The sequence below is a fragment of the Falco cherrug genome, chromosome 6 (assembly GCF_023634085.1).
Source record: "Falco cherrug isolate bFalChe1 chromosome 6, bFalChe1.pri, whole genome shotgun sequence".
Taxonomy (NCBI): Eukaryota; Metazoa; Chordata; class Aves; order Falconiformes; family Falconidae; genus Falco; species Falco cherrug.
The window spans coordinates 45,242,125-45,255,711 of record NC_073702.1 but is presented as its reverse complement, the minus strand read 5'-3'; the positions used below and the strand labels follow the sequence as shown (position 1 = coordinate 45,255,711).

The window sequence follows — 13,587 nt, the reverse complement described above, 5'->3', positions numbered from 1 at the left end:
AGGAATTTCCAAAGGGCAGCAAGTACAGAGAACAGACAGACATTGTAAAAATATACACACAAAAGTACTTCATTGTTTTAAATGCAAAAGACATTTTTCTGTTGTCAGATGCAAGCAAACTGCATTGCTTTCACATAGAGAGGTTGTTGGCAAGAAACTAGCTGGCCCATGTTTAAAAGCATTCCAAGGATACTAAGCTCCTTGGGAGACCAGAGTCACAAGAGAAACCATTTACATACAAACTGACGCTGCTTACCAGGAGCAGCTTCAATTAGGGTTAAGTTTGTCACAGCACACAGAGAAAGAGCCCATCTTTGTCTCCTAGGAACTTGCAGACGTGCCCAGGTGCTTTCAGACTGATTGTACCTATTGGCCATCTCTTGGCTACATTCCTGGCATGGCTATTCAGAGAATGACAACAATGTAAGTGTGAGCTTTCCTAAGCGATATCCCGGGTGTCTTGGATGGGTACCAGGCATGTGTGAAGGAAACAGCACTTGGCTTCGCAGGCTTCCATGAGCTTTAAGACAAGCCAAGTTGCCTCAGAGGGCCCTGAGAAACTAATATGCACCAGTTGTGGCAGGTTGTACCCATCTGTGCAGTAAACAGATGTGAGGGTCTCTAGCTCTTTCTACTCCATAATCCCATTTTTTAAACTTATTAAGAGCATATCCATTCAGATACAACTAAAAGCAACATAAACATGCTACAACAGAGTAAAAGACAAGCAGAAATTAAAAAAATGTTTTCTGGCCATCAGCATTCACGTGGAACCTCTCCATCTGCTCCGACACTCAGCATCCCTGTATCCTCTTCCCCCTCACTTGTCCAAACCAGCGTAAGCACCTTAGTCCCTGGATGCCTGCTGTCAGTTGCAGGCACCTCCACCTTTAGCAGGTACAGCCATCTCCCTAGACCCTTCAGGGCGCTGATGCATGGACAGCCCCATTAGGGAAGAGGTACAGGAATGCCAGCAGCCAGAGTGGGCCATCACTTGATTGTTCCAACATGGAGATCCACTAATTGTTAGCACGTTTGATCTCTCTCCTTTTCTGCACATTTACCCGTATCTCAATGCCTTGGCTGTGCTTACACACATTTATATATAACCCCCTCCATGCTACTATTTCTGTTTTGTCCCTTCCCTCCCACCTCATGAACCCATTAGATGTTTTAAATTATTTGAATTTAAAAAGCATATGAAAAGTTGCTCATCACTGTCTGATCCCATCTGCTTCTGCATATACATACCACAAGCAGAAATCTCCTTGTGAAATGTTCCTGCTGAACATTTCCGCAGTTGTGTCCCAAACCCCACACTAATTGGCTTCTACACCTACACTAACTCCTCTCCCTGCCTCCATTCTGGTTTTAACTTAATCACTCTCCTTCATCGCATCTCTTTTCCTGTAACCTCAAGCCAGTTTGGTGTGTACCTTCATTCTGTATTTCCATTTCAGACATTTACATTATTTGAACTCATCACCTCTCTTTCCTCAGCCCTGCACTCAAAGAGGAGGTGAAAAGGACCCAGGCACATCAGTGACATTAGGGAGCAGCAGGACTGGGACCCCTCTGTGAGGGAAGGTGAGACTGGAGCCAGGGATGACAATGCCATACAGCAGGACACCACCCTACGGTGTCCAAGCGAGGCAAGCAGAGCAGGGCTGGGGACGGTAATGGTTTTGCCATCAAGCAAAAGCAACGTGACAAGTTAGGCACCAGTCAGGGGTTTGGCTGGGCACAGGCCCTTCTACGGTACCAGGAGTGGGAGCCCCATGTAAGGGCAGGTAGGACTTATGAATGCGCTCAGGGCCTTGGCACTCAGCTCTTATATCTGCTCTGCAGTACCCTGCATAGCGACTACGCTCGTTCAAGAGATTGAACTGGCCACAACTCCAGGAGTTATGACAGCAGTAAATAATATTTTGGCATCTCCAAATAACTTTATTAAAATATTGTTGAATAATAATTGGGAGAAAGCAGATTATAAGCAAATAGAGTTTAGAATTAGCTTTGTCCTGCCCTAGTACATCCACTGATCTAGCAAGTGGCTTCATTCCCAGGCCCCCTAACCTCTGGCTGAGAGACAGGCATGCTTTCAGTTTTCTTCCCTTTCACTCACACTCCTAGCTTTAGCTGCATTTAAGGATAATCCATAGATGCTCCTTGTTGTCTCAGCTAATACGTTTGGACTCAATGCCCAGAGTCAGCTTCATCTAAACTAAACGTCCTTTTTGACAACCTTAGAAATATTTGATGAGGTGTATTTTCTCCTGGTGTTTGTTTCCTCCTTTTCTTTGTTGATTTAAATCTGCTATTACACTGAAACAACATACTAACACAGTACACATCTTTCACAGTGATCAAACACAGATAATGTATTTAAAGGTTTACAGAGCAGCCCTAAATTCATTGCAGCTCTCACCTTCATCACATAACATGCTGCCAACATTTTCTCAAAAAAACTGTTAGACAGGGAAAAAATATTCTTTCCCTCTTAATGAAAATAAACTTCTATGTCCAAACTACTCCCCTTAATACTTCCCAAATGCTTTTGAACAAGCAATCCTGAGCAAAGAAAGAAATTGTCCAAGAACACAAGATAAAAAATACACACAGAAATCACAAAGTAACCAAGAAAAATATTTGCCTAATAAAACATTTCAATAAGCCTAAAGTGTTATCTCTTCCACTTCGAGCGATCTGTTCTGTAGCTGTATTCTGAGGCTGCCTATTGACCTCCCTCGCAAGTTTTATGAAAATTAGCTGAAAATACCTTTGCAGTTGACAGTGACTTGCAGGACTGCTGTTAGCAGCTTAATGCAGAGTGCCGGAGGTATTGGCTACTGTAGAATGATAATGCTACTGCAGCATGCAACAAAGCTGCTTTAAGGCTTGCAGTGTGGTAAACTACAATCGCATCCAGCTTTTTGAATAGGTTCACTGTTGGATTCTGCTGTACATAATTAGGAAGAAAAAAAAATGTTCCTCAATTTAAGTTCAAATTATGCATAAAGCATACAAAATATCACTGATTTGGTATCACATATGAAGGATTACAAACAGCATAGCGGACTCGATGAGGAACTCAAGAATGCTGTACAGAAAAAATCTGACAGATGGCTTTAGCAGGCAAACTGCAGTAACAGAGGTGAAAGTTTGACCGAGCCACTGCTGCTAATGTTGTTAAGTCCACCCGACAGAACTTCAGAGAGCTGGCAGCAGCAGCTTTGAAAAAGAATGCAGCTGAAAATCAGTTGTAAAAGTAGGAAGGTGCTTGTGAGCAATTGCCGTACTGCACTGTAGCGACTGGACGTAGTCCCACCTTCCGCAATGGCAGCACAGCTGTGTCAGCCTTTAGCTCGCTTTACAGCCAACCTGTGAACTTTTATGGCACAGCCCTTTAGGTCTCAAGTGAAATACGATAAAGTAGCCTGCGCTCGTGTTTGATTTAACAAGGTATCTGGGACCAAAAAAAATTATAATTATTGCTGTACTTCTTTCAGTACAGCAGGAGTCTGACAGAGGGAGGACACTGATGAAAAGCAAAGCTAGACTGGAGATGCTTCGTTGCTGTAAACCCACCGATTTTGAGAAAATAACTGGCGACCTTGCAGAGATGGCACACATGTTCTGGGGAATGCGGCCCAGCCCCGCAGACAGGTGGGCACGCTAGCGCACGGGCACTTCGCCAGTTCTTCCGTTCCGTGGTGTGGCGGCCCGGTGCCCGGCTGGAGGCCCGAGCTGGCCGGGCCGGGCCCCCCTGCTACGCCCGCCCGCCCCCCCCGGACCCTGCAGGGCGGCGCGCCGCCATCCCAGGGCGCCCGCGACCCCCAGTTGCCGGTTAGTGAATGGCCGGGACGGGCCGCGCCCGGTCAGTCCGTCTCGGTAAACGCCGGCAGCTGGCGCCGTGCGGCTGCTACATATGGCCGAGCCGGGCCGTGCGGCCCGCTGCGCCGCTCCCCCGCCATGACCGGCCCCGGCCCGCCCGGGCGCGCTCCCGCGCCCCGCCCCGCCCCGCCCCGCCCTGCCCCAGGTCTGTCCCTCCGCGCTCGCCGTCGCGCCGCAGCCAATCAGCAGGCGCGTGGCGCGGCGGGCGGGAGCCGGCGCGCGGCGGGGGCGGCCATGGAGGAGGTGTGCGCCAAGTTCGTGTCGCAGAAGATCAGCAAGACGCGCTGGCGGCCCCTGCCCGCCGCTGCGCTCCAGCCGCCCGAGCTCTTCGCCACCGGCTCCTGGGACAACGAGGTAGCGGGCGGGCAGGCCCGGGGGCGCGGCCTGTCCTTGCCCCCGGGGCGCGGGACTGGCGGCTGCACCCCTCGCCGCTCGGCCCCCTCAGCCTCCGCCGCTTCGCGTGGGAGAGCGGGGCCGGAGCTTGCCGCCAGCGCCGCCCGGCCCGGCCTTCCCCTGGCTGTGCCTTGCCCGCGTCCCTAAGGAAGCGGAGGGGCCGCCCCGCCGCTCGGCAGGGTTACCTCGCCGGGCCAGCGCTTCCCTCCGGCCGGCGGCGGCTCCCTCAGGAGCGGTGCGCGGCCTGCAGCCTTCCCTGGCTGTAGCGGGAGGGCCGGGACATCTCGGCTGACTCCTAGTTAGATACTTTCACAAGCGTTTTTGAGCAAAACTGGTGGTGTCGTTTCCGTACAGGATAACAGGATCTCTATTTGGTCTGTTGGAGACCTTGGAAATGTGGGCCTCAATGGTGAATATCAAGGAGAACCTCAGCTGCTGTGTGACATCAGGCACGATGGTGATGTTATGGACATGCAGGTAAAATAGCTGTGTTGAAGAGATCCATATTTTTAAGGGCTTGTCACTTAGGAGAAGTAAAGTGATAGTAAGCTGTGAAAACACTATGATTGAAAAAAAAAGCCTTATGAAGGAGAAGGGCAAAACCAATCAGTATCAGTTTCTGGGTTTCTTAGATGTTACTCTAAAATCAGAATTATCATCTTGGAACTGACATCAACTACTAGCATGCTTATTATTTCTCTTTAGTTTTTGGATCAAGAGAGAATCGTGGTTGCCTCATCAACAGGAACTGTAACTGTATTCCATCATCATCAAAATAACCAAGTAAGTAACTTGCACTGACTTAAAGCTGCTATTCTGTGTAATACAGGTCACTTTGATCTTAGCATAAGACTTCTCAAAACTACTAGAGCAAGAAACATTGCATACCAATTTTTTGAAGTGTATTACAAAATGCTTTGGCTTTATACATACAAGGAAAGAAAAAAGCATTTTGCACACGTACTACATAAACTAGATTCCAGAGCCAGCTAGACTGGGGTATCTGCTGGTAACCCAACAATCTATTCACTGAAAACATACTTTGACCGTTTAGATTGTTTTGGGGGAGTTGGTATTAATGGACTTGTACCTGCCTTATCAGAGTTTTTGCGTTCTTGAACTAAATGACTCGTGTTGAATTTCTTCTCATGAGTGTCATGTGAGGGAAGATATGTAAACTCTGTACTCTCCTGCTTTGATTATAAATCACTGAAAACAAATGCGTAATGACTTTAATATAGTCATAATGACACAAGACAGGCTAATATCTGTGTAATAGTTTGATGCGGTACCTAAAATGAATTCCTCACATTCAAAATATAAGTCTGATCTTATATTTTATAAAGGCCTCAGCTCTTTTCCCTTGCCTTTCACTAGACTTATTCCTCCAATCTTTCCCCAGGACACTTCACAATTCATAAAAAAAATTTGTTCTTTGATTTCTAGCACATACAAGAAAGGTGGTTCAGAGATGAAATAGTCAACGTTTCATTTAAGGGTTGTGTGCTCAAGAGCTGAGGAAAATTTAGATCTCTGATTCTTTCTTGTATAGAAGATTCTCATTCCTGTGAGGTAGCGTGGCTTTCCTGGAGCTTTTTTTTCTGGTTTTGTGAGTATTCTGGAAGCTTTGGTCTATCGGGATCGTTATTTAACAGCAGAATTTCATGTCTGGTTACTACTTAGACTTTATCTGCCAACCATCAGTGGGAGAAAGCCCATTATCATGTGGATCAAAACACATCTTGTGGTGGAGCAGCATGTACCGGAGTCATCTGCAACAACCCAGAAATTGTCACTGTTGGAGAAGATGGTAGAATAAATCTCTTCAGAGCTGATCAAAAGAACGCAGTACGAACTATAGGTATGTCAATTAACTGTTCAAGTTCATGGAAGTAGAATACAAGTTTGTAGCATCTGTTGGAAATGAAACTTAAAAGCAGAAATAACTTAAGACAGTAACACCATGTTTGATAGTGGCATTATTAAACCAGGACTTTCTTACTGAAACTTGAGTATGATGTAGCACCTCTGCTTCTCCTCAAGCAAAATCTTTCCTTCAGTGGATGAGGGAGTTCACACAGTGATAAGCCAATTAAGGAAGGAAGTGCTCTGGGATTTCTAGAGGGGGTACTCGTGTGTGTATGGCTGTATATACACACACAAGATAAATCCTATTAACTGCATACAGCCCTTTACTGAATCTCCTTGAGAATTTCTGTAGGAAACCTTTCTGTGCTTTAAAAAAAAAAGGTTGCAGGGCATGAGGCACATTTTATTAGCACATGCACAAAAATATCCCTTTTGAGAGGTTAGAACATTAATTAAAAGGATTATTTTTATTTTAAAATTTTTGTTGCTGTTCTGGTACAAGTTTAATACAAAGAATGCTTTGGCTTACAAGAAACAGATGTCCACAAAAAAGCCCCCTCTTTTTCTCTGGGCAATTGCTTAGGTGCTTACATACAGATTTAATGATGTGCAGGATGCAAATTGTTATTTTTCTTAGTGCTCACTAACTTAGATAGTACTATGTGAAAACGTTTGCTTTGTAGTGGTAACATCAGCCAGTGTCATGCTGCAGTAAGACAGCGCTGAGATTTGCTGGCATGTAAACACTGAATAAATCACATGTGAATTAATTGAGAACTGCCCTTTTGGAAATAGGAAGGGAAATGTTAAAATAGGAATGGTCCGCAAGTCAGTCATACCTATGACCTGGTAAGTGAAGCTTACCTGGACTTATGTGGAAGGGACTAGCACAAACTTATTGACTAGAGATTTTTTTGCAGTAAAAGTTGGAGAGGGGAGAGTGAGCATCTTGAAGATGCTTTCAAATTCTTCAGGATGGAGTTCTGTAGCGTAAGCAATCCTTTGTACTGGTTCCCAATTCAATGACTTCTTGAGATTTTCTAGGTGCTGAGCTGAACCTTCAATATGTTTTAACATGAAGACAGAATTCTTCTACTTCATGAAATATTTGTCAAGTACCTTGTCTTTTTGTTATTGTTTAATGGATTTAGGAGTATAATATTAAGTCAATATGCTTATAGTCAATCATGGTAGGAAAAAAACCTCCAGAGTTAGAGATGATGTAAAAATCATTTTGAGCCATAAATATGTATTACTGCTAAATCACTTGCTGTTATTCTGTCACAAGATTTTAAACCCTTTAGAACTTCAGTGTTCAGAAATCTAAGATTTCTTTTTAAAGGTGTTTTGGTGTGTTTTTTTTTCTTCCTCTTGGCTTTTACTGAAACAGCAGGCAGAAAAGAAAACTAATTTAAGCAGCTGTAACCAGGCATCAATGTAACTTGGCTGTCTCAATATAAGAAAAGGTTTTCATCTTATGCAGCAAAAAATCACCTATATTTTCAGTATAGGCTTACACAAAGAATTTTAAATCACTTGAGGTAAAAGTAGACTTAGCAATGTTACCCCATCATAATCAAGATGAAAAGTTTATGTATAATAACAGAATGAAAATATAAGAATCTTGTCTGTTCTCTCCTAAAGCCTCAGAAGTTTCACCTCAATGCTGTGAAGTGTTTGACATAGTAAGTTACTGTAACCAAAAGAAGCAGCAGAGAAAAGGACCTGAGAAAAGAGCTTTGCCATTTAGTTACTAAGATTAACAAGCATAGCATAATTCTGGTTTGGGTTTAGGGACAGGAATGGATATCACATTCACAGTTCTTGGAAAAGGTCTTAAGTGGGTGAATTAAATGCTTCTGTATACAGCTGCTTAACATTCTCAGGCAGAGTTACTGTTTCTTACATTCAGAACAACTGCATTATGAAAAGCTCCATAGCTTGCCTCCTGTCAGTAGATGCAGAGCATATAAGGAAGACTCTTATGAAAACCATGGACTAGACTAAATTCGTTCCTCTTCTTAAGAACTATAGAAAGAAATGTTAAGAATCAACAAGTAGTTCTGTAAGCACTGCAGCTAATTAAATACAGCTGCTTATGGATTTGTCTCAATAGTGTTTGATACAGGAAGCAAGGGCTCCTTTTTCGCAGGGTACCCTTAACACTGGTCTGTCTCTGTGCCTGAAAATGCAGAGGTTGTAACAATGTTTCAGCAGCTGTGTGCTGCTTTCTGGAAGAAGTTATTTTGTCATAATTAAATGGAGAAGCATTCCTTGAGTTCACCTAACTGCTTTCTTCATCTCTTGCAGACAATGCAGACAGCAGTACACTCCATGCAGTGACTTTCCTTCGCACAACTGAGATCTTGACAGTAAATTCAATTGGACAGTTAAAAATATGGGACCTCAGACAGCAAAAAAATGAGCCATCTCATATATTTTCTTTGTAAGTCTTCATTATTTGTTTTTTACATATTTATGGAGAAACATGCTATTTTCATGTAATCTGATTTAAATCTTTCCTGATACTTATCCCACTGTCAAGAAGGTTACTGAGTTTTTGGGAAAAAAAAAAATTAACTTTTCTGGTATTTAAATCAAAAGCAGACTGCTTAATGGCTGAATTACTATTGTGGCTGAGCATTGTATTTAGGTAGTCTGTTTCGTGATTTAAATCTTAAAGGACTATTGCACCTCTGTACACTTGCTCATTTTTAAGGGGGGGAAAAAAGTAACACTCTAAACTCTTTCTATTTCTCTAATTACATATACTTTACAACTGGATTTTTTTCCACAGGCCTAATATAGTTTCTGGCATTTGAAACTTATTTGAATGATAACTTTGTGCTTTGTAAGGTACTGAGAGAAAACAGAGCTAGACTCAAATCCTGTTGTCATCTGTGAAATTTCCATTGCTGTTAATAGGTTGTGGTTTAGGTACCTGGTTTTGCTAGTGCCCAGTCTCCCTGTGTAACTCTTAGTATATGTTGAAACTAGCTATAAAACGAATTTCAGAGTAACCTTATTATTGTGGGTATACTTAATCTGTATGCGAGGTTTTCTCACTCCTGTAAAGCTGTCAGAGACCATGTAGATGCCTGTGTACCACAGGGCACAGAACCTGATGCTCATGCAGTTGTAGCTGCACGTTAGTGCTGTACCTCTAATTTCCAGTAGATGTCATGTGCCTTCAGGCTGTAGTGTGACCAGATGCTATGGGAATTGAAGCTGCTGTCAATACCGTTAACTTGTTCATCAGTGCTCCTAGGGATTAAGGAGAAAATAGAAGCTGAATAAAGAATTAATGTTTGGGTTGAGATTTTGTTCTGGTGGTTTTTTTCCTTCTCCTTTGCAGGACAGGTGACAGAGTTCCACTACACTGTGTGGACAGGCATCCCAGTCAGCAGCATATTGTGGCCACAGGGGGCCAGGATGGGATGCTGAGTGTATGGGACATCAGGCATGGTACTATGCCGGTGTCCCTGCTAAATGCTCACGAAGCAGAAAGTAAGTATCTGAAATGGAAGGGGGAAAAGAAGGTGGCATTTTACAAGAGTTGCTAATTTCTGTTAAATAAATAACATCAGGTATTGTACCTACAATAGAAAACAATTCCAAAGTTGCTACTTTATACATTTTCGTGTGGCTGGCTTTAGTTTGTTCCTTCTCTGTATGAGACTGTTCTTATCTAAAAGCCAGCTCTAAACTAAAACTAGATCTAGTAAGCAGTTCTTAATGAATTGTTAGAGGTATTTAATCGGAATGGCTCTTTTTTTCTAGAAGGGTAGGTATATAAATTGTCATAGAAATTGATGCTGTGGTATGCAGGTATAGTAAAGCAAGAATGCAGTTACTGAAAAATTTGAAAACATGACGAAGGAGGGGAAACTGAAGATAGTACAGATCCATTTTGTGCCTTCACCATGCTGAAACAGCTTACTTTCTTGGTAACCTTGTATGAACAAGACAGCAATTCATTTTGTGCTGAAAATTTCTTGACTGATGCCACAATTATATTTAAGGAGTAAAAAATGTTAAGTTTTACTTGCTTAAATATCTTCCACAGTTGTGGTATTTAGACACAAAATAATAATGTGTGCATTGGGAAGGAATGCATGCTGTATGCAGATTTAAACTTAATAGTAGGGAAGATGGCATGAGAAGGTATTCAGAATATCTGATTAAGATTTTAATCTTCAACAATTTTTACAGTAATTAAAATGCAACAAAACAGTCTCTTCCCTGCCCTCACCCCCCACCCCTGAGGGAAAACTGTGATAAATAATTAAAGATGGGGTTTTAGGTCTCCTACCCACCCATGCTTCAGAATGGAAGGTCTTGGTGGGGGCCTGGGTTCATCTAAGTTGGGGGTCCTCAAACTTCTTAAACAGGGGGCTGGCGTGCAGATGAAGTGGCTGGCAGTCATCTGTGGCTGCTTGGTTCCAACCCCCCCAACCCCTGGTGGGGGGCTGTCTGTAATACCGGGGGCTGGATTGAGGACACTGGGTGGCTGTATCTGGCCTGCAGGCCATAGTTTGAGGACCCCTGTTCTAAGTGGATGTCCACATCATACTAGCCAAAGTGCACTAAGCAAAGTACTTAATACTTGTTCTGAAGTGGTTTTGCTTGATTTGCTTTTGGTTTGATGCTTTCAGTGTGGGAAGTCCACTTCCATCCCTCCAACCCTGATCACTTATTTACATGTTCTGAAGATGGATCTCTTTGGCACTGGGATACTTCCACAGATGTATCTGAAAAACCGTCTTTTCTTCATCAAGGTAAGGATGTTTGAAGTTAATCTGCACTGAACTTGTCAGTTGGCAACATAATTAAAGTCTATGTTCTTACATGACCCAATTAATAACACAATCCTAATACAGAAAATTAAAAGCTGATACATTTTCTAAGAAAGCAAGCCCTGATAGGCACTTCAGCAAAACTACTTATAAGGCTAACAGTTGTGTGAGGGGTTTTGTGCTCTGGGTTTGGTTTTTGTTTTTTAATCTGCTGTATTCTGTTCAACATGTGAAGGGGCACATCTAGTATTTCAAAGATGGACTGTATTCATTTAATTATAATCTGTATATAGAAAAGACATGAAGGCAGCCTAAGTTAAACATTACTGTCTGAGTGAGATATAAAAAAATGTTCTAATACCAAAATAATTGATACATTGATAGGATAGTGGAATTAGGAATTTACTATTCAAGGTCATAATTGGAACTTTCAATGAATGAAACTGGATCCCTTTATCGTGGCAGGATTTTAATTGAAGATATGATACTGACTTAAACAATTATTTTTACATTCTGGTCCCAGAGACTGCTTAATTGTTTGCTACTTCAGATGGTAAACCGTAGGGAAACGTTCAGATGTCACCTGCTGCCTTTGGCCTCTAAGTTTGTTTCCCTATATAGAACTGAGCTTTGAATACTATAGGATAACTGATTCAATTTGCACTCTGCGTGTTTTCAGGTATATTAGATTCAAACCCTTTAGCACTGCTTCAGCCAGTTTTATGCTGAATGATAGTTCTCAGGGACGGTGAGGAATAAGTGTTACTAAAGCAAAGCTGATGCCCCAAATATAGCAAGACACTATATAAATGGACTTTTGTTCTTGGGTCTGTTCTTGCTTTAATCTGTGGCTAGTAAAACTTGTAGATACTCATGTTGTTTGTTCAGCCAGATGAGTTCCTAACTGCTCTGACCTATTTGTTTTAACTGAGGACAGAGCTGATGGCAGGTTTCTGTAATCAAGTATTTGATTTTTTTAAAGCTATTTTTTCCCTTTGTTTACCAGAGAGATGACAACATCTGTTAACTAATCTGAAAAGTGACGTAAATATAAAATGGTATTTCCATTATGTCTGTCCCATACCTACTATGCTTCTCCAAATTCTGAGAATACATAAACTAAATTGGAACTTATTTCCCTCTACTTTCAGGAGGAAGAAGTGCTACCTGTTTTTCCCACAATATCATTAACCAGTCTGTAGTAAGTGCCTGGCTAAGCAACGATCCTACCAAAGACCGCATGGAAATCACCAACTTAATTCCAAATCAGACTCTGTCTGTGAATAGTTTAGATATTCTAGGACCGTGCCTAGTATATGGTACTGATGCAGAGGCTATTTATGTGAACAGACAACTTTTTGCATGAAACAACTGCAGTATGCCTTTGAAGTACTGATCATGTTGAACTACTGGGAAGTGTCAGGTTCATTCTTAACGATAATCATCAGTCTTTCATCAGCATGCAGGGGAAGGGCCTACAGCTTGGGTCTAGTACTGCAGAAGAAATGTAAGGTACCTCAGATTTTTGACAGCTGTCACTTGTTACTGATGGTCCAGCATAGGTAACTCATTTCTTCCTTGGTGCCTGTTGGGTTTTTGCAAGCGGGAAAGTAGTTGCTAGAGCAAGATATTTGCTGTAAAATTATGTCCATAATACAAATGTGTATAAACAGTGAAGAAAAACTAACACCTTGATTTTATCCCCTGCCCTGTAAAGATATTTTTCAAATATTAATTCTAAGGCCAAACTATGGGGGTTCTTTGAAATTCTTTTTATGTCACCTGAGAGAGATGGGGGTTTTTTTTAAGCTGAGGGTTTTTTATGTATCTAGGGGAACAGAACTTTTTATGTTAGTTCATGAGAACTGGAAAGAAGTGTTAAAACTTTGAAATGTGAAAGGTTCTGAAGGAATCTTAGCATTTTAGTAACATTATTTTAGATCATTTACAGCTTCATCATGGATGCTGCATGTTAAAACTCTATCTTGATAATGTGCCAGTAACTCACAGATAAGTCTTCTTTATAGTTAAGAGGTTGTAATTGACAGATGTGTTGGCTGTGTTTTCAGGTTTGAGAATAAGACTTTCTAAACATGAGACAAAATCTCACAGCTGGTCGGTTGCAATCTTTCTGAAATTCTATTTTTTGGTTAGTGTTCTACCTGCCTTCTGTTGCAGAGAACCCTTTCTCTCTTTAATAAAACGTTTTGCACAAGAATACCAGTCTGACTTATTAAATTAGTTCTAGCAGATGTACTTGTAGTCATCTTTGGAGAAGGGCAAATCACCCGCAGTTACCTGGACTGATCCTGGGGACACAATCTGAAGGACAGAGGAAGACCTGAGGCTTCTACAAGGTTGTACATGGCGTTTTCCATCAGAACCGCTTTAAAGCGTACTTCCACGTCGGCCAGAACAGCCTCTTGATGCGTTGTGGTGACAGCACCTTACCTGACCAGATCGCTTGTGCGGCGGGCTGGGGCAGGGCTGCCCCGCCGGGGCCGCCGCGGGGCCGTCAGCGCGCCGGGAGCTCCGCGCCCCCTTCGAACGGCGCTGCCGCCGGGACAGGAACGGCCAAGGCGCATCTCTAGGGGTAACCGATAGATTTTTCCTTCCTGGCCACTTGCGCGTGTTC

The 13,587-nt window shown here is 42.6% G+C and overlaps 1 protein-coding gene across 1 annotated transcript; it reads left to right on the top strand.

Moving 5' to 3' along the window:
* The first annotated feature begins 4,086 nt into the window (after positions 1-4,086).
* Positions 4,087-13,170, top strand: NUP43 (nucleoporin 43). The gene is made up of 8 exons (XM_055713086.1): positions 4,087-4,248; positions 4,642-4,764; positions 4,993-5,070; positions 5,971-6,148; positions 8,467-8,602; positions 9,512-9,663; positions 10,812-10,934; positions 12,104-13,170. Exons 1-8 carry the CDS (start codon positions 4,129-4,131, stop codon positions 12,316-12,318), a joined length of 1,125 nt encoding a protein of 374 aa, XP_055569061.1. The 5' UTR covers positions 4,087-4,128; the 3' UTR covers positions 12,319-13,170.
* The last annotated feature ends 417 nt before the right edge of the window (positions 13,171-13,587 follow it).

Bases quoted from the DNA above. Each gene is read 5' to 3' on its own strand.
- NUP43 (XM_055713086.1), top strand. From the start codon at position 4,129: ATGGAGGAGGTGTGCGCCAAGTTCGTGTCGCAGAAGATCAGCAAGACG. The intron at 9,664-10,811 runs GTAAGTATCTGA...TGATGCTTTCAG, and splicing joins AAATGCTCACGAAGCAGAAA to TGTGGGAAGTCCACTTCCAT. The intron at 10,935-12,103 runs GTAAGGATGTTT...CTCTACTTTCAG, and splicing joins ACCGTCTTTTCTTCATCAAG to GAGGAAGAAGTGCTACCTGT.